The sequence below is a fragment of the Chrysochloris asiatica genome, unplaced genomic scaffold (genome assembly GCF_000296735.1).
Source record: "Chrysochloris asiatica unplaced genomic scaffold, ChrAsi1.0 scaffold00072, whole genome shotgun sequence".
In the NCBI taxonomy this organism is placed as follows: domain Eukaryota; kingdom Metazoa; phylum Chordata; class Mammalia; order Afrosoricida; family Chrysochloridae; genus Chrysochloris; species Chrysochloris asiatica.
Genome location: NW_006408590.1, coordinates 8,402,690 through 8,421,433, shown reverse-complemented (window position 1 = coordinate 8,421,433; position 18,744 = coordinate 8,402,690). Strand labels below are relative to the sequence as shown.

General features: G+C 36.3%; 1 protein-coding gene across 1 annotated transcript in view; it reads left to right on the top strand.

Moving 5' to 3' along the window:
- CCDC73 (coiled-coil domain containing 73) overlaps positions 1 to 18,744 on the top strand; it is a 173,584-nt gene that overhangs the window by 91,395 nt on the left and 63,445 nt on the right. Inside the window, 3 exon segments of the mRNA XM_006864869.1 lie at positions 12,931 to 13,059; positions 13,533 to 13,592; positions 14,875 to 14,979. Of these exon segments, the coding sequence (XP_006864931.1) occupies positions 12,931 to 13,059; positions 13,533 to 13,592; positions 14,875 to 14,979 (294 nt within the window).

The following is an 18,744-nucleotide window of genomic DNA, read 5'->3' as shown; positions in this document are numbered from 1 at the left end:
TATCTCAGTGATTGCAATCTTCACAACGTTACTCATCCCACTTTCTCCCTGTGTTTCCTGTTTCCATTTCACCTTTTTTCCTAACCCTTCTGAATTTTGTCCTTGGGTAAATGCTGCCCTTCTGATCTAAAATGATTGGTTATTCTAAGGTATGCATACCTCACTAGTGTTATTGCTTCCCTATCTACTGTTTGGCCAAAAGTTGAGCCAAGAAGGTGAGCTCATTTCCACACCTGAAGGGTGACTAAAGGGCCAAAACTCAGGGGTTCAACCAGTCTGGTACTGGTTTTTTTTTAAATGGTTTTGAGTTTGTTCCACATTCCCTTCGACTTTGTCCAAGAGTTTCTAATGTGATCACTTTCAGAGCAGTTGGTAGTTGTAGCCAGGCACCATCTAGTTTTTCTGATCTCAGGTTCATGGAGATTGATAGTCACGAAGTCCATTAGTCTATTGCATTAATGGTTTCCATACGTATTTGATTTTCTTCACTCTTCATTCTTCTTTCCTCAGATAAGGAGAGACCAATAATTGCACCTTAGATGCCCACTTGTGAATCTTTAAGACCCCAGTTAGTACTCACCAAAGTAATTGTGGAATGTTGTCTTTGTGGATTATGTCACACCAATTGATCTTGGTGTCCCTTGTGACCATGGTCCTGAGCCTCCAGACTCAGTGACTCATTCCTTCAAGATCTAAGAAGGCCTATGAAGTCCTGGCGTGGCACTGAAGGATAAGTACTGGACTGCAAGGTCAGTTTGAACCACAGGGTGGGCGATTCAAACTCAACAGCCACTCCTTGGAAACCCAATACAAGGTTGCTATGAGTCAGAACCAACTCGATGGCACTTAACAACAACAACAAGGTCAATAAAGTTTTCAAACTGCCCCCTGCACACTCCATCACATTCACAGCTATATATTGGAAAGGTAAATACACATGTACTAATAGCCTCTATGAGTATATTGGTTTTCTTTATATTAAGGTACAATCCATTCTGAAGGTTATGGTCTTTGATTTTCATTAATAAATACTTCAAGTCTTCTTCACTTCTGGCAAATAAGATTGTTTCATCTACAGATCACAGGTTGTTGATGAGTTTTCCTCTAATCCTGATACCAAATTCTTTTTCATATAATATAGGTTCTTGGATTATTTGTGTAGCATACAAATTGAATAAGTGTGGTGAAAGGCTACAACTCTGGCACCCACCTTTACTGATTTTGAACCATTCAGTATCCCCTTGTTCTGTTCAAATGGCTGCCTTTTGGTACAGGTTACTCATGAGCACTATTAAGTGTTCTGGAATACCCATTCTCCTAAATGTTCTCCATTATGTGTTAAAATCCACACGATCAAATTCCTTTGCATGGTCAATAAAGCACAACTAAACATCTTACTGGTATTCTCTGCTTTCAGATATATCTGACATCAGCAATGTTATCCCTTATTTCATGTTTTCTTCTGAATTCAGCTTGAATTTCTAGCAGCTACCTGTTGGTTTAAGGATCTCTGGTAGTGTAGTGGTTACAAATCAGGCTGCTAACCTCAGGGTCAGCAGTTCAAAACTACCAGCTGTTCCACATGAGAAAAATAAGACTTTCTGCTCCCATAAAGATTTACAGCCTCAGAAACCCTGTACAGGGTCGCTATGAGTTGGAACCGACTCCATGGCACATAACAACAACAACAACCACCTGTTGGTATACTGCTGTGATCAGTTAAAAATTATCTTTAGAAAATTTTTGCTTGTGTATGATATTAATGAAATTGTATGATGATTTCCTCATTTTGTTGGGTCACCTTTCCTTGGAATCATCACAATATGGGTCTCTTCCAATCAGTTGGCTAGGTAGCTCTGTCTTACATATCCTTGGCATAGATGAGTGAGATCCTTTCAGTGCTGCATCAGTTTGTTGAGACCTTTCAACTGTATTTTGTTAATCCTGGAGTCTATTTTTCACTAATACATTCAGTGCAGTTTGGACTTCTTTCTTCAAAACCGTTAATTCTTGCTCATATGCTATCTCTTGAAATGGCTGAATGTTGACCAATTTTTTAGTACAGTGACTCTGTTCCTTCTATCTTCTTTTAATGTTTCCTACATCATTCAATATTTTGTCTTTAGAATCCTTCTGTATTGCAGCTTGAGGCTTCAAGTTGTTTCTTTAGTTCTTTCAGCTTGAGAAATGCTGAGTGTATTCTTCCCTTTTGGTTTTCTTTCTCCAGGATTTTGCACATTTCACTGTAATACTTTACCTTCCTAAACTGCCCTTTGAAATGTTCTATTTAGCTCATTTACTTTATCATTTCTCCCAGTCACTTTAGCTTTTCTTGATTCAAGAACAAGTTTCAGAGTCTCTTCTGACATCCATTTTGATCTTTTCTTTCTTTCATACTTTCTTCATGTATGATATTCCTGATGTTATCCCACAACTTCTCTTGTCTTCTGTCATTAATGTCTAATACATCAAATCTGTTCTTGAAATGGTCTCTAAATTTAGGTGGAATATACTCAAGTTCATAATTTAGCTCTTGTAGACTTGTTTTAACTTTCTTCAGCTTCAGCCTGTACTTGCTAATGAGCTATTGATGGTCTGTTTTCTTATTTTGGCTGATGATACTGAACCTCTCCACAGTCTCTTCCCACAGATATAGTCAATTTGATATTTATGTTTTCTATCTGATGAGGTCCAAACATACAGTTAACTTTTATGTTATTAAAAAAAAAAGAAAAGGTATTTGCAATGAATAAGTATTGGTTTTGCAAAATTCTATTATGCAATCTCTAACATAGTTTTTGTCATCAAGGGTATATTTTCCAACCAGTGACCCTTCTTTTTTACTTCCAACTTTTGCATTCTAATCACCAGTAATTATCAGTATATCTTAATGCATGTTTTAGCAATTTTAGACTGAAGACGTTAGTGGTGATTGTTGTTGTTAAGTGTCATCAAGTCGGTACCAACTCATAGTTACCCTGTATGGGTTTCTGAGTAGCAGCTAGCAGCTGGTGGATTTGAACTGCTGACCTTGCAGTTAGCAGTCCAGTGCTTATTCTACAGTGCTATACCAGGACTCCCAAAGAAGTAGAATTCTTCAGTGTTTGGTGCCTAAATGTGAATAATAGTAGTATTAACTAGTCTTCCTTGTAGGCATATAGATATTATCCTATCACACACAGCATTGTACTTCAAGATAGATCTTGCAATGCTCTTTTTGGTGATGAATATGACACAATTTCTCTTTGATTAGTCATTCTCAACCATATGATTGTCAGATTCAAAATGGCCAGTATCAGTCCATTTCAACTCACTGTTGCTATTGTTAAGTGTTGTTGAATCGGTTCTGACTCATAGCAACCCTGTATAGGGTTTCTGAGGAGTGGCTTGTGACTTTGAGCCACCAACCATGTGGTTCAAACCAACCTTGCGGTCCAATTCTTATCTTACAGCACCAATCTTTATGTGTTCCATTTCATTTTTGATGACTTCCAGTTCTCCTAGATTCATAATTTGTACATTCCATGTTCTGATTATTAATGGATGCTTGCTGCTATTTCTTCTCATTTTGAATTGTGCCCCATCAGCACATGAAGGTCCTGAAAACTTTGTTACATCCGTTATTTAGGTCAATTCTGCTTTGAGGAGGCAGCTCTTACTCAATTGTATTTTGCATATCTTCCAACCTGAGGGACTCACCTTCTGGCATTTTATGTTTCTGCTGCTGTTCATAAGGTTTTCAGAGGCTAAGCTTTCAAAGGTAGTCTGCCTCTCCTTCTTCTGTCTTATTGTGAAAGCTCCACTGAATCTGTCCACTATGGATGACCCTGTTGGCATTGAAAATACTGGTGGCAAGCTTTCAGCATCGCAGCAACACACAAGCCACCAAAGATGGCAAACTGACAGATGAGTGGTACTCCCACCACTGGTAACCATCAAAGAATGTTTCTTGTAGTTTCTTTTCTTGACTTTTAACTATAGTGGTCGCATCCAATATTTGTCCTTTTGTGATTAATTAATTTCACTCAGCACAATGTTGTCCATGTTTATCCATGTTATGAGATGTTTCACGGATTCATCATTCTTTATTTCCTTCATATTATGAAAAGATTATACCTCAAATTTTTGTACTGTTATGTTTGTTTTTTTTTTTTGCATGAAATAAAAACAAAAAGATTTCATTGTAATAGAATAGATATATGGTTTAATATATGGTTTAAGACTCTGACTTATAGATGGAGTAGGGTCTTGGTATAGTCTCTTTCTATGCATTCATGAAATGGTATTTGCTCTTGACCACACTAGCCTTTTTCCTAGGTGTTGGCACTTTGACCAGGACTACCTAAATGTATTGATATGCATGCAATGGTGGCCTCTTTCACTCTGAAAGGCATTACAGTTAGCGACCATACTACCAAATAATTCTTGTAAGAGAGATTGTACAGAGGGTACAGCAAGAGAGTCTTCTTACCTTTGAGACTTCTTACTCAGAGACTGAGCAGCTAAAAGGATGGAAATTTAAAAATACATTGTAAGAGCCAAATTTTAATACTTCAGACATTCTAGGAGTGATCATTTGTGTTTCATACTATTTATATAGCTTTGGGTTTTAACTTTAGGAAGAATTCCTTTTTTTTTTTTTCCAGAACCTAGTAACACTGGTTGTATCACTTATTTAAAACTTCTAATCATTAATTTTCCCAAAGATAATTTTCATTTTTCTTTTATGCTGTTGTATGATTTTGTCCAGAACAGTTAAGTTATTGGTATGTGATAAGATGGAATTCCTCTTTTTTGAGGAGAAAAGTTAAACAGACCAAACTTAATTGTTAGATAGAACTAGGTATTACAGTTCTGAATGCCGGGTTCTCCATTATGGCAATCATGAAGATTTCCCGATACTGTCTGTGAGCAGCATTCATAACCTCTGCTATTTGTCTGAGTAAACGTCAGAGTGCTTAAGGAGAGAGTGATATTAAACAGACTACCCCATACCAAAAAAGGAGGGGTGAGGAAGAAAAGAGCACAGTATTTATGACTCTCAGGACTATAAGTTGTCATTTAATGAGATCAAAGCATGTGCTGTTTATTTGCTGCATTAGCAGCTTTGAATAAAATGCTTAGAAAACAGACAATGCACTAAAAGTTCATGATACTAAAAGACTATAAAGACTATGAAATCAAAGGCATTTTTAAAGTAGGAAACCATTTTACGGAGGGTTCTGATATTAATTTATTATGCTTTCCAGATTAAATAATTTATAAAACAAAAAGACTTTAAAAATTCTTAATTCTTATTTTTGTTATCATCATGCTGGTTTTCTGTCTTTTAGGTTAATTGACTTTTATCAATAGGGCACTATGGCTTAGGAGTAAACCTAGAGCAAATTATATGCATCGCTAGTATAACACAAACCATCTAATAATTCATTTTCTAAATGACTTGAATCTTTATTTAATTCATAAAGGTGTATCTTGCTTTAAGAAAACCCAACATAAAACTTTAAATTTCAGAAATTTGTTTTCTGTTTTCTTTTAAAAATCACCAACTATACAAAATAGCAGCTTGAAAGCAAGTTTTTAGAAACACCATTTTGTGAAGTAAGGTATGCATAATTTTAAAGCCTATAGCAAAGTGGTTACGAGTTGGGTTGCCAACCTCAAGGTCAGCATTTCAAAACTACCAGTGGTTCTGCAGGAGAAAGATGAGGCTTTCTGCTCCTGTAAAGACTTACAGCCTCGGAAACCCTGTGCAGGGTCACCATGAGTCGAAACTGACTCCACGGTACTTAACAACAACAACAACAACATAGCAGTGGTATACTCACAAATCAGTTGAGTATAAAAGATGTCTGTTAGATGAAGTTTGACATTATGCTATATGATGCTATAAATGAGGTCCTACTGGTGTGGAGCTATAGGATAAGCATTGGACCTTAAAGTTGGTTTGAACCACAAGATCAGTGGCTCAAAACTCATCTGCCACTCCTTGGAAACCCTATGCAGGGTCTGTGTGAGTCAGAAGTGAGTCAATGGCATTTAACAACAACACTATAAATATTAATCAAAGTGTTATAGAATGTTAAACTAAGTATAAAACATGGTACCTTTCCAGAGGAATTCTCTGTAGGAAATCTCTTATAAGGAAATCTTGTTATAAGGTAAAAAAGAGAATTAATCTTAATTCTTAAAATACTTATTCATTCACTTATAAATATCACTTATTTATATCACTTATTAAGACTTCAGAATAACTTATTTTATACATAGGGGAAATAATTCTGGATCATACTGAAGATTTAGCTATCATAGAATTCCTTGGGTTCACCTTAGTAGTAATAATAATTAACAGTGCCTGCCACACAGGCTCTGTAGGATAAGTAGTGGGCTATCAACCACAAGGTCAGCTGTTTGAACTCACCAGTGGCTCTGCAGGAGAAAGATATGGCTTTCTGCTCCCACAAAGATTTGCAGCCTGAGAAATCCTATACAGGGTCACTATCAGTTGGAACAAACTTGATGGCATTTTATAACAACAACAAGAAGCCACACAGGAAATACTTGTTGCATGGACTATTATATGCCAGGTGACTTGTTAACTTGAAAAAAAAAAAAAGATCTCTGTTTTAAAGAAGAGGAGCTTGAGACAGAGTGAAATTAAGTAACTTGTCTAAAATCACACAACAAGGAAAATAGAGGCTAGATTGGAACTCAGATAACTTTGGCTGTGAGGCTGTGATCTTAACCACTACACTGATAATATCAAAGCATAAGCAATTTATTCACGTAAGTTTCTTCTTTTCTGTCTTCTCTATTTTAAGTCATACATTTAAGAGGACATTGTTGACCATTCAGACTTCTGAAAAACCAGCTTCTTCCACTCCTTGATTCTGTATATCTATAGACTAGCATGTGCTTATCTTGAAATTCCACCATGCATCTGTCCATTTGTTGTACTGTGATGGCTTGTTTATGTGTTGTTGTAATACTAGAAACTACGCCACTGTTAGATCAAATACAAGCGAGGTCAACTATGATCAACAGGTTTCAGCAGAGTTTCCACACTAAGATAGAGTAGGAAGAAGAACATGAGGATCTTTTTCTAAAAATAAAATAAAATAACCAGTAAAAACCTTATGGGTAGCAGCAGGATATTGTCTGGTAAAATACCAGAAGATGAGTCCATCATGTTAGAAAGCATTCAGATGTGACTGGGAACTAATAACTGCCTCCGCAAGGTTAATTCTACCTTAATGATGTGGATGGAGTAAAGCTTTGTGGACCTTCGTTTGCTCATTGTCATGACTCAAAATGAGAAGAAACAGCTGCAAACATCCATTAATAATTGAAATGTGTAATACAGGAAGTATGAATCAAAGAAAATTGGAAGTCATCTAAAATGAAATGGAACATATAAAAATCAATATCCTAGGCATTAGTGGGCTGAACTGGACTGGTGTTGGCCATTTTGAATTGGACATTTATATGATCTGTTATGACAAGTATGACAAATTGAAGAGGAATTGTATTCATCACCAAAAAGAATATTTCAAGATGTATTTTGAAATAAAATGCTGTCAGTGATAAGATAATATCCATACACAATGATAAACTATGGACAACATTGTGAAGTGTGAGTATTTCGGAACATTTAATCATGCTCATGAGGAATCTGTACATGGACCAAGAGGCAGTTGTTCGAACAGAACATGGGAACACTGAATGGTTTAAAATTAAGAAAGGTGTGTGTCAGGGTTGTATTATTTCACCATACTTAGTCAACCTGTATGCTGAGCAAATAATCTGAGAAGCTGGGTTATATGAAGAAAAATGTGGCATCAGGATTGGAGGAAGACTCATTAGCAACAGATGATACAACCTTGCTTGCTGAAAGTGAAGAGGACTTAAAATACTTACTGATAAAGACCAAAGAGTACAGCTTTGGTATGGATTACATCTCAATGTAAAGAAAACAAAAATCCTTACCACTGGACCAATAAACAACATTCGTATCAATGGAGAAAATATTGAAGTTGTCAAGGACTTCATTCTTCTTGGACAAACCATCAACACTCATGGATGCAGCAGACAAGAAATCAAACAACTTATTGCATTAGGCAAATCTGCTGCACAAGACCTCGTTAAAGTGTTGGAGAGTAAAGATGTCAGCTTGAGGACTAAGGTGCACCTGACCCAAGCCATGATATTTTCAGTAACCTCCTATGCATGCGAAAACTGGACAGTAAATAAGGAAGACTATAGAAGAATTGATGCTTTTGAGTTATGGTGTTGGAGGAGAATATTGAAAGTGTCATGGGCTGCCAGAAGAACAAATGGATTTGTGTTGGAAGAAGTACAGCCAGAGTGCTCTTTGGAGGCCAGGATGGCCAAACCTTGCCTCTTATACTTCTGACCTATTGTCAGGAGGGACCAATTGCTGGAGAAGGATATGCTTGGTAAGGTGGAGGGTCAGAGAAAATGAGGAAGACCCCCAACAAGATGGATTGGCCAAGTGGCAGCATCAATGAGCTCAAGCGTGGCAACAATTGTGAGGTTGGTCCAGGACCAGGCAGCATTTCGTTCTGTTGTGCTTAAGGTCGCTATGAGTCGGTACTAACTCAATGGCACCTAACAACAACAACAACATGGAAGACCACGTAATACAACAATTATTCAGATTTAGGCACCAATCATTAATGTCAAAGATGAAGAAATTGAAGATTTCACCAGCTTCTTCATTATGAAGTTGATGAAACATGAAATCAGGATGCATTGATAATTGCTGGTGATTGGAATACAAAGGTTGGAAACAAAGAAGGATTGATAGTTGGGAAATATAACATTGATGATAGAAAAATTAGAGATTACATATAGAATTTTGCAAGACCAGTGACTAATTCATTGTAAATACCTTTTTAAATCCTCCCAACAGCATAGATGATGATTATCTTGGATAGCCCTCCTTGGATGGAATACAATGGAATCAGATCTACTACATCTGCAGAATGACCATGGAGAAGCTAAATATCAGCAATAAAAAAAATGCTAGGGGCTAACTGCCAGATAGACCATTGATTGTTTATTTACAATTTCAACTTAAAGGTGATGAGAAGTAAAACAAGTCTATGAAAGCCAAATTATCACCTTGAGAATATTCCACCAGAATTTATAGACAATCTCAAAAATAGATATGATGCACTGAACACTAATGAGCAAAATCAGATGACTGTGGGATGACATCATGCAGGAAGAAAGCAAAAGATTCTTAAAAACACAAGAACAAAGAAACAATTTAAATGGATATCATACATAAGAGACTCTGAAACTTGCTCTTGAGTTTAGAGTAACTAAAGCAAATGGAAGAAATGTTGGAGTAAAAGAGCTGAAAAGAAAATTTCAAAAGGCATAAGGAAGTGTTAAAATGAAAGGTACAATGACATGATTTAGAAAAACAAAAGAGAAAAACATGCTCACCATTTCTCAAGCTGAAAGAACTGAAGAAAAAAATTCAAGTCTTGAGTTGCAATATTGAAAGATTCTATGTGTAAATTGTTGAAAGACACCAGGACTCCAGATTGAAAAACACAGGAAGCATCAAAAGAAGGTAGAAGGAATAAACAGAGTCACTGTACCAAAAAAAATAGATTGGCATTCAACCATTTCAAGAGATAACATTTAATCAAAAGCCTCTGATATTAAAGGAAGATATACAAGTTGCACTGAAGGAATTGATGAACCAAGACTCCAGAAACTGATGGAATACAAATGGAAAGGTCTCAACAAACTGATGCTGCAGTGGAAGTGTTCACTCTGTATATGCCAAGACATTTGGAAGATAGCTACGTGGCCAACCTTTTGGAAGAGATCCATGTTTGTGCCTATTCCAAAGACAGGTGAGCCCACGGAATGCAGAAATCATTGAACAATTTCACTAATATCACATGCAAATACAATTTTTTTTTGAAGAAAATTCAAAACAGCAATACATTAACATGTAGCTGCCAGAAACTCAAGCCAGATTCAGAAGAGGACATGAAATAAGGGCTATCATTGCTACAATCAGATATGTCTTGGCTGAAAGCTGAGAATATCAGAAAGATGTTTACTTGTGTTTTATTGACTATGAAAAAGCATTCAACTGTGTGGAAAATAACAAACTATAAATAACATTGGGAAGAATAGGAATTCCAGAATACTTTATTGTCTCATGAGGAGCCTGTATATAGAACAAGAAGCAGTTGTTAGAGCAGAACAATGGATACAAAGGAAAGGTGTGTGCCAAGGTTGTGTCCCTTCACCATACTTATTCAATCTGTCTGCTGAACAAATAATCTGAGAAACTAGAACAAATAATCTGAGAAACTAGGATTGGAAGAAGACTCATTATTAACAACCTGTGATCTGTAGATGACACAACCTTTGTTGCTGGGAATGTAGAGAACTTTAAGTATATACTAATGAACATCAAAGACTCTAGTCTTCAGTATGGATTGCACCTCATGTAAAAAATAAAATTTCTCACAACTGGACCAATAGATAACATCATGATAAATGGAGAAAAGATTGAAGTTGTTAAGGATTTTGCTTTACTGGGATTCACAATATTCATAGAAGCCACAGTAAAGAAATCAAATTATGTATTGCATTAGGCAAATCTGTTGCAGTCTCTTTAGTCCTGGTGTGGTACAGTGGGATAAAGCACTAGACTGCCAGGTCGGCCTGAACCACAAGGTCGGCGGTTCAAACTCACCAGCCGCTACTTGGAAACCTTTTACAGGGTCGCTATGAGTTGAAACTAACTCAATAGTACTTAACAACAACAAAGTGTGCAATAACAAAGATGTCAGCTTGAGGACTAAGGTGTGCCAGACCTAAGCCACAGTATTTTCAGTAGTCTCATAAGAATATGATAGCTGGACAGTGAATAAGAAAAATAGGAGAAGAATTGATACATTTGAATTATGATATTGGTGAAGAATATAATTGAATGTACCATGGACTGCCAGAAGAATAAACAAATCTGTTTTGGAATAAGTATGGCCAGATTGTTATTTGGAAGTGAACATGGCAAGACTTTGTCTCTCGTACTTTGGACATGTTGTCAGGAAGGACCAGTCCCTGGAGAAGGATATCATTCTTGGCAAATTAAGGGTGAGCAAAATAGAGGAATACACACACCGCTCCCCCCAAGGAGATGGATTGACACAGTGGCAGCAACATTAACAATTGTGAGGATGGTGCAAGATTGAACAATTGTACATGGGTTGTTATGAGTCAGAACTGACTTGAAGGCAACTAATAGCAAACAACAATAACATAGGATAAAATTCAAGCTCATTGACTTGGCATACTAACTTTTTCAATATTTGAATACAATGCTCTATCCCTCCCTCCTTGCTCTCAGTGCTCCGGATATGTCATGTTCTTTCTATTTCCCTGAAAAATACCATGCTCTTTCATGTTTTGGTCTATTTGTGTTTATTGAACCTTTTACCTAGAATTAATAGCACTTTTTTGGTCCTCTTTGCAAACATCCTTAAAGACTCAGTTCAGCTATCACCTTTTCGTGTAATGTCTTCTGGATGCCATCAACAAAATGGTTTTCTCCTTTTTGCTTCTTTTTTTTTTTTTTTCCTTTTTGCTTCTTTTAAAGTCCTATACTACAGTACAGGTAGTCCTAGATTTACGGCATATTTGAATTAATGACAATCTGCACTTATGACCCTCTGTTTTTGTTTTATACATCTTATCATTAGTAATAGGCACTTCAAACAATATGTAATTTGCTGATATTATCATTCTCATATATTTGCTCACGGACAATCAATTTCATGATTTACTCTTAGAAAAACTACTTTATAGATTTAGTTTTCTAAACTATATTGGAGCTCTAGTTACTTCAAAACATGGACCATAGAACTAAGCACTTTACTAAAGTGAATAGGCAGATTCAGAAAGCAATGGATGTTACTGCTAAATATATGAAGAAAAAAAAGGCTGAACAGACAATGCTCATTGATTTTTTTTGTCTAGAAATGTCATTCTCATTCTGAGGAATAATCCAGATAATCCATAAATTTAAGTGAAATGATTACCTCAACTGACAAAATGCCAACACTGTCCAACTCTTCATCACGGGAGTAAAATTTTACAATATATGTGTTTTATACTCAACAGTAATGGGTTTGGTTTTTATGTATGTTTTTAAATATATCTGTAAATTTGTGTGTAATGTTTCCAACACCCAAAGACAAGTAAAAATCAGATTTTAAAAGATACTCATAATTAAAAGGCAACAATAATGAAAACTTTAAAAATAAAATAAAAATGAGGTATTTAGCTTACATCAGAATTGACTTACAATGGAGTCTGGAACTGGCTGTAATTATTTATTATGTAATTTTTTCTTTTCAGATGCTAATAAACTTAAGTGAGAATTCTTTTTTATCATCTTTTTACCCTAGAAGATGTTTGTTGAATAAATAATAAATTAAAATACTCTATTTCTGGTTGGTTAGTTCATTAAGTTAGTGCCCTCTTTTTAAGATCCAAGATATATCTCCTGTCTCTGTATGACTGGCTTTGCTATTTCATAGTCACAGATTGTATTCCTATCTTGGCGAATCTTACATGAGAAATAGAGAAACTAGACCTTGATGGGCCAGTAGTATCACCTTCATATATACAATATGATGTTGTTGTTAAGTGTCGTCGAGTTGGTTCTGACTCATGGTAACCCTGTATAGGTTTTCCAAGGAACAGCTGGTGAGCTTGAACTGCCAACCTTGAGATCAAACCGACTTTGCAGTCCAGCGCATTAACCCACAACAAGCAAACTGTCATTTTAAAGATGGACTTTTGAAACTGTCGAGAACATACCTTATTTAGATTAAATATACTGAATTGTCTGTTTGATATGTTATATTAAAGGAACTAAAAAAAGTATCTTCAGACTTGATAAAGTCCAAGGTCACATGTCAGTATAAGATGGGAGAAGAAAACATCAACGTAACAATTAAAGAACAGAAAATTCAAGAACTTCAAGAACAACTCAGTATGGTATTTAATTAAATGTATTCATTTTTATTATATTATTGGTTTTAGAAAAATTTTAGGATTCTAACACAAAAATTTCCTGCTATATGTGGATAATATGTGTTTGAAAAATCAGTATTTAATCTTTTTAAAATTATTAGATAACATTTGGTCTTAGCAAAACTTTGGAACAATAAAATTTGTCTATATAATTTTAGTTTCACTTTAATATGGTATCCCATAATTTGTGATATAATAGTATCTACAGAACAGTTTTTGGAGACAAGAAATGCAATTTTTAACATTAACATTTAAAAGTTTGCACCCTTATACTGGACATCTAATGCCTTCTTCAGTTCAGTGGAGTTACTACTTCCACTGCAAACAAATGTGGGTACTCTAGGGTAAGAATAGATTGTCACTCCAAGTTTTTTGAGCATTGACTTGACTGCAGAATTTGCTGAATTTAACAACTTTAAGTAATTCATTTTTTAAAGGAATTGGAATTAAATAAGAATATTAATGAAGAGATTGCCCATATTCAAGAAGAAAAGCAGGTAAACGATTATGACATATTTTGAAAGCCAATTATGGGGGAGTGTAAGGAATAAATCAAGTAAATAACAAATGGAATTCTGTGTAGGTCAGTGCCCAGCACAGTGCACACTCAGTTAATGTACATTGAATGGACACATGTGCCTTTTTAATCAAGCCCCACATATACTCCCCATTACATTTTAGTAATTTTTTCTTGATAGTTTGTCACTCTTGCACAGGGATGGAACATTTTTTTCTGCCAAAATTTATAACATTATTCATGGGCCATACAAAAACTATCAATTTTAAAATTAGTTTGCTGTATTTGGTCAAACATTTATTTGGCTCACCCCTTATGTGATGGCTGGGGTCCTGGTCTGGCACTATAGGATAAGCACCAGACCACAATGTTGGTTTGAATTACAAGGTTGGCGGTTCAAATTTACCCTCCACTCCTATTCAGGGTGGCTATGAGTTGGAACAGTTTCCATGGTACTTAACAACAGCAACAACATGTTGATAGGAACTGCAGTTGCTTTAGCAGGGCCAGACTAAATGATTTTGTAAGCCTTATGTGGCCCATGGATATTTCCCACCCCTGCATAAAGATTGAAATATATAGATGCTTAGTGCAGGATTGTTTAGGCCATTATATTCTTAGTTGAATTTATTTCATATTTATGACCCTTCCACAAAAACAGAAAAAATGGTGTGTGAAAGAAAACATTTGGTACCAGATACATGCCATGACATCCTGGTCCATCTGTACTGTGATTTTATAATAGTGATTTATTTGAAATTTGTTATGGAAGTGAATAGATTTTATTATAGTTTTAAATTCTTCATATTTTCAGTAGTGTCTCAGGATTTGGATTCCATTTCAAAAAACTTTGTTAATTATTTGAGGGACACTTAGAACAATGTTTTGTAGGAAATAATGTACTATAAATTATTTCATACATTAAATTAGTAGCATATGACTGAAAGTACTTAAGTACTAAAATTAAATGACAATAAAACCTGCAAAAGTCAGAACCTCTGTAAAGAAAGAAAAGTCAAATGTTTTCCACTAATGGAGAGAGGTAGAAAAGTGGTGAATGCACCCTGTCAAAGATGGAAAATTTTCAAGTTCTAGAAAAACAAGGCAGTCCCATCAAGTTCTGATTCTTACAGTTTTGAGACTATAAAGAAAATGAGTTTGGAAATAAGAAAATGTATTTGAAAAATGAATTTAGAAACATATCTATCTTAAAAGTTTTCCAACTGATATATAATATTCATTCTTTTTTTTTTTTTTTAAAGAATGTCATCATTTCTTTTCAACATATGCAGCAGTTACTTCAGCAACAGACTCAAGCTAATACTGAAATGAAGGCAGAATTGAAGGTGCTAAAAGAAAATAATCAGGTTTTATTTTTCTTCAGTTGATTTTCATCTAATAAGTTTTACCTGTTCATTTGCATTTATTTTTCCAATTTTGGGAAGATTATTTTCAATTTTAGGGGTAAAATTGGTCTCCTTCATCAACTTGGCATTAATGTATAAAATACTGAATGTATTTTTTCAACATTGATGTTACCAGTTAAATTGCAAATGCTATCAAATATCAAATTTTATTTTGTAACTGGATGAATGAGATTTTTTCCGTTTATTTTAGAATTTTGTTCTTGAAACTGAAAATAAAAGGGAATAAGTATTACTACATTCTAAGAAAGCAATTAGTGTGCTTCCAGAAGTTGGGGTCCTATCCCTTTTTACAAGAATTTGAGACAACTGGCTGTATTACCACAACAGTCAGTGTATCCTTTCTTCAGTATACTTCTCTAGAAATATCTGACATTTCACATTTACCAAAACTTTGAAAGAATTCTCAGATTGCACCTCTGATGGGCTGGGCTCCATAGTCTATGCCTGGTTCAGGGCTGCCTCTTCCACAAACCAATGTGAACAATATACCAGTGGGCCCAGCGACAACAGGGCCACATGAGTAATTGTGACCGACAGGTTGTAGAATGCCTTCTCCCATTTGTTTGAGAAGTCTTGGTCTGGCCATGGAGTACACGGTGCAATGGTATGACAACACCAGGTCAAGGATTGCAGAGAGCATGGAGGTGCTGGGGAGGTCATTAAAGGGAGGCAAAAAGGGGAGGCAAAGGAAGGAGAGACTGTGTAGACTGTAGGGCTTGGGCAGATGGAAGACAAACGGGGTCCCTGCCAGGGTAGGTGCCAAAGGCAGTGGGCATCAGACAACATTCAACAATTACCCACCCACCTCCCACTCCCTGTAGATTCCACAGTGGTGGAAAAGGCATGGTGAGGAAGTGAGGCAGTGAGCATGGCAGGTGCAGAGAGGGTCACCAGCACATAAGATCAGGTGGGCGCACATTTCTCATAATGCTGAGTTTACATAATGTACAGCCCAGCCTAGTCTTTGTAACCTAATCATGCCCATAAGTGAGGAGTGGAAGTATATAAGAAAATAATTATGGAAGGAAAGAAGTTACAGGATTCTTTTGGCAGTAGAGTGTTCAAGAAAAGAGGCTTCTCTTTTACCTCTCCAAGGGAGGGTATATATTTTCTTCATGAGAATCCCTTGTAAAGATTGAAGTACAAAGAAAGACTGACATCTTGTACTTTGGATAGGATGCTTGAGATGTAGAAACCTAGAGTGAAATGTGAAAAGTTTATGTGGAAGAATTGGACATGTTTTCTTAAAAATTGGGAATGTGCCAAGAATAACATGTTGTTATTAAGTGCATCAAGTCGGCTCTGACTCAGTGACTCTGTATAGGGTTTCTGAGGGACAGCTGGTCGGTTTGAACTGCTGACCTTGTTGTTCGCAGTCCAGTGCTGATCCTACAGCACCATCATTGTTGTTGTTAGGTACCATCAAGCTGGTACCGACTCATAGTGACCCTATGCACAGCAGAACAAAACACTGCCTGATCCTGGGTCAACCTCACTACTGTTGCCACGCTTGAGTCCATCGATGCTGCCACTTGGCCAGTCCATCTTGTTGGGAGTCTTCTACTTTTTCTCTGACCCTCTACCGTACCAAACATCCTTCTCCAGTGACTGGTCCCTCCTGACAATATGTCCGAAGTATGAGAGACAAAGTTTGGCCATCTTGGCCTCCAAGGAGCACTCTGGCTGCATTTCTTCCAAAATGGATCTATTGGTATTTTTGGCAGCCATGGCACTTTCAATATTCTCCTCCAACACCATAACTCAAAAGCATCAATTCTTCTCTGGTCTTCCTTATTCACTGTCCAGGTTTCACATGCATATGAGGTTATTGAAATTACAGCACCATACTGATGCCTTCTGGTCTGGAAATTTCAAGGTGAAAAAAATTTGGAGTAATCTTTTGATTAAATTAAAAAAAATTTGGAGTAATTTCAAGTAGGTTTTGAAACATAATATGCTTGTTCCAATACTTCATAATCCTGGAAAAGTGCAGAAGAGAGAAGCTGGAGGTAGTGGAAGGGCTGGAACTTCCCTGGGTGCTACTGAACCAAACAGTAGAATGTCCAAATCAGAGAGGGACCTAGAGAATGTTCCACTGAGGTGGCAAATGAAAGCTATTTCTGCTATTCTGAAGGGGTTCTTGGTATCAAAGGAGGCAGGACCAAGCTGAATATTTTCAAAGAAAACAACACTAATTCCCATGTAAAGACCACCATCAGTAGAGGTCACAGCCAGTTTCATAGGTATACAACCAGTGGAGCTGCACAGGGCCCCACACTCACAAGGACTCCATGGTTAGAGTTTAATATGCAGTCACTGTCTTGAAATTCTTTGAATTTATATTTTGTAAAATAAGTCCTATATAGGACAGAAATCAAAAGAAAATGAAAGGAATAAACAGTCATTGCACCAAAAAGAATTGATCAGCATTCAACCATTTCAAAAGGTAGCATATGATCCAAGAAATGATGGTATTGAAGAAAGAAGTCCAAGTGGCACTGAAGAAATTGGTGGAAAAAATGGTCTCAGGAATTAATGGAGCACCAATCAAAATGTTTGTTCAAAAATTGATACAGCACTAGTCTATGCCAAGAAATTTGGAAGACAGCTTACATGGCCAGTCTATTGGAAGAGATACATATTTGTGTCCATTTCAAAGAAAGGTGACACAACAGAATGTGGAAATTATTGAAAAATATCATTAGTATCGCATGCAAATAAAATTTTGCTTAAGATCATTTAAAAAATGGTTGCAGCAGTACATCAACAAGGAGCTGCCAGAAAATCAAGCCTGATTTAGAAGAGGACTTGGAATGAAGGCTATCATTCCTGATGTCAGATGGATTTTGACTGAAAACAGAACATAAACTAGAACGGTGTTTACTTGTGTTTTATTGACTTTGTAAAGGCATTTGACTATGTGGATTATAACAAACTATGGACAACATTGTGAAGAATGAGAATTCCAGAACACTCCATTATACTCATGAAGAACCTATATGCAGGCCAAGAGGCAGACGTTCAAACAGAAAAAGAGGGATACTGAATGGTTTAAAATCAGGAGACGTATGCATCAGGGTTGTGTCTTTTCACCATACTTAGTCTATATGCTGAGCAAATAGTCCAAAAAGCTGGATGACATGAAAAAGAATATGGTATCAGGATTGGAAGAAAAATCATTAACATCCTGCAACATACTTGCTGAAAGCAAGGAGAACTTGAAGTACTTACTGAAGAAGATCAAAGACTACAGCCTTCACTATGGACCATGTTGTTGTTGTTGTTAAGTGCCGTCGAGTCGGTTCCGATCCATAGCGACCCTGTACAGGGTTTCCGAGGGTGTAAATCTTTACGGGAGTAGAAAGCCTCATCTTTCTCCCGCGGAGCGGCTGGTAGTTTTGAACCGCTGACCTTAAGGTTCGCAGCCCGATTCGTAACCACTACGCTACCAGAACTCAACATAAATAAAATGAAAATCCTCTCAACTGTATCAATAATGCTGTCATTATAAGTGGAGAAAAAAATTGAAGTTGTCAAGGATTTAATTTTACTTGGATACCCAGTCAATGCTCATAGAAGCATCAGTAAAAACATCAAAACAATTTTATTGGGCAAATCTGCTGCAAAAGACCTCTTTTGAGTGTTAAAGAACATAGATGTCATTTTGAGGACAAAGGTATACTTGACCCAAGCTATAATGTTTTC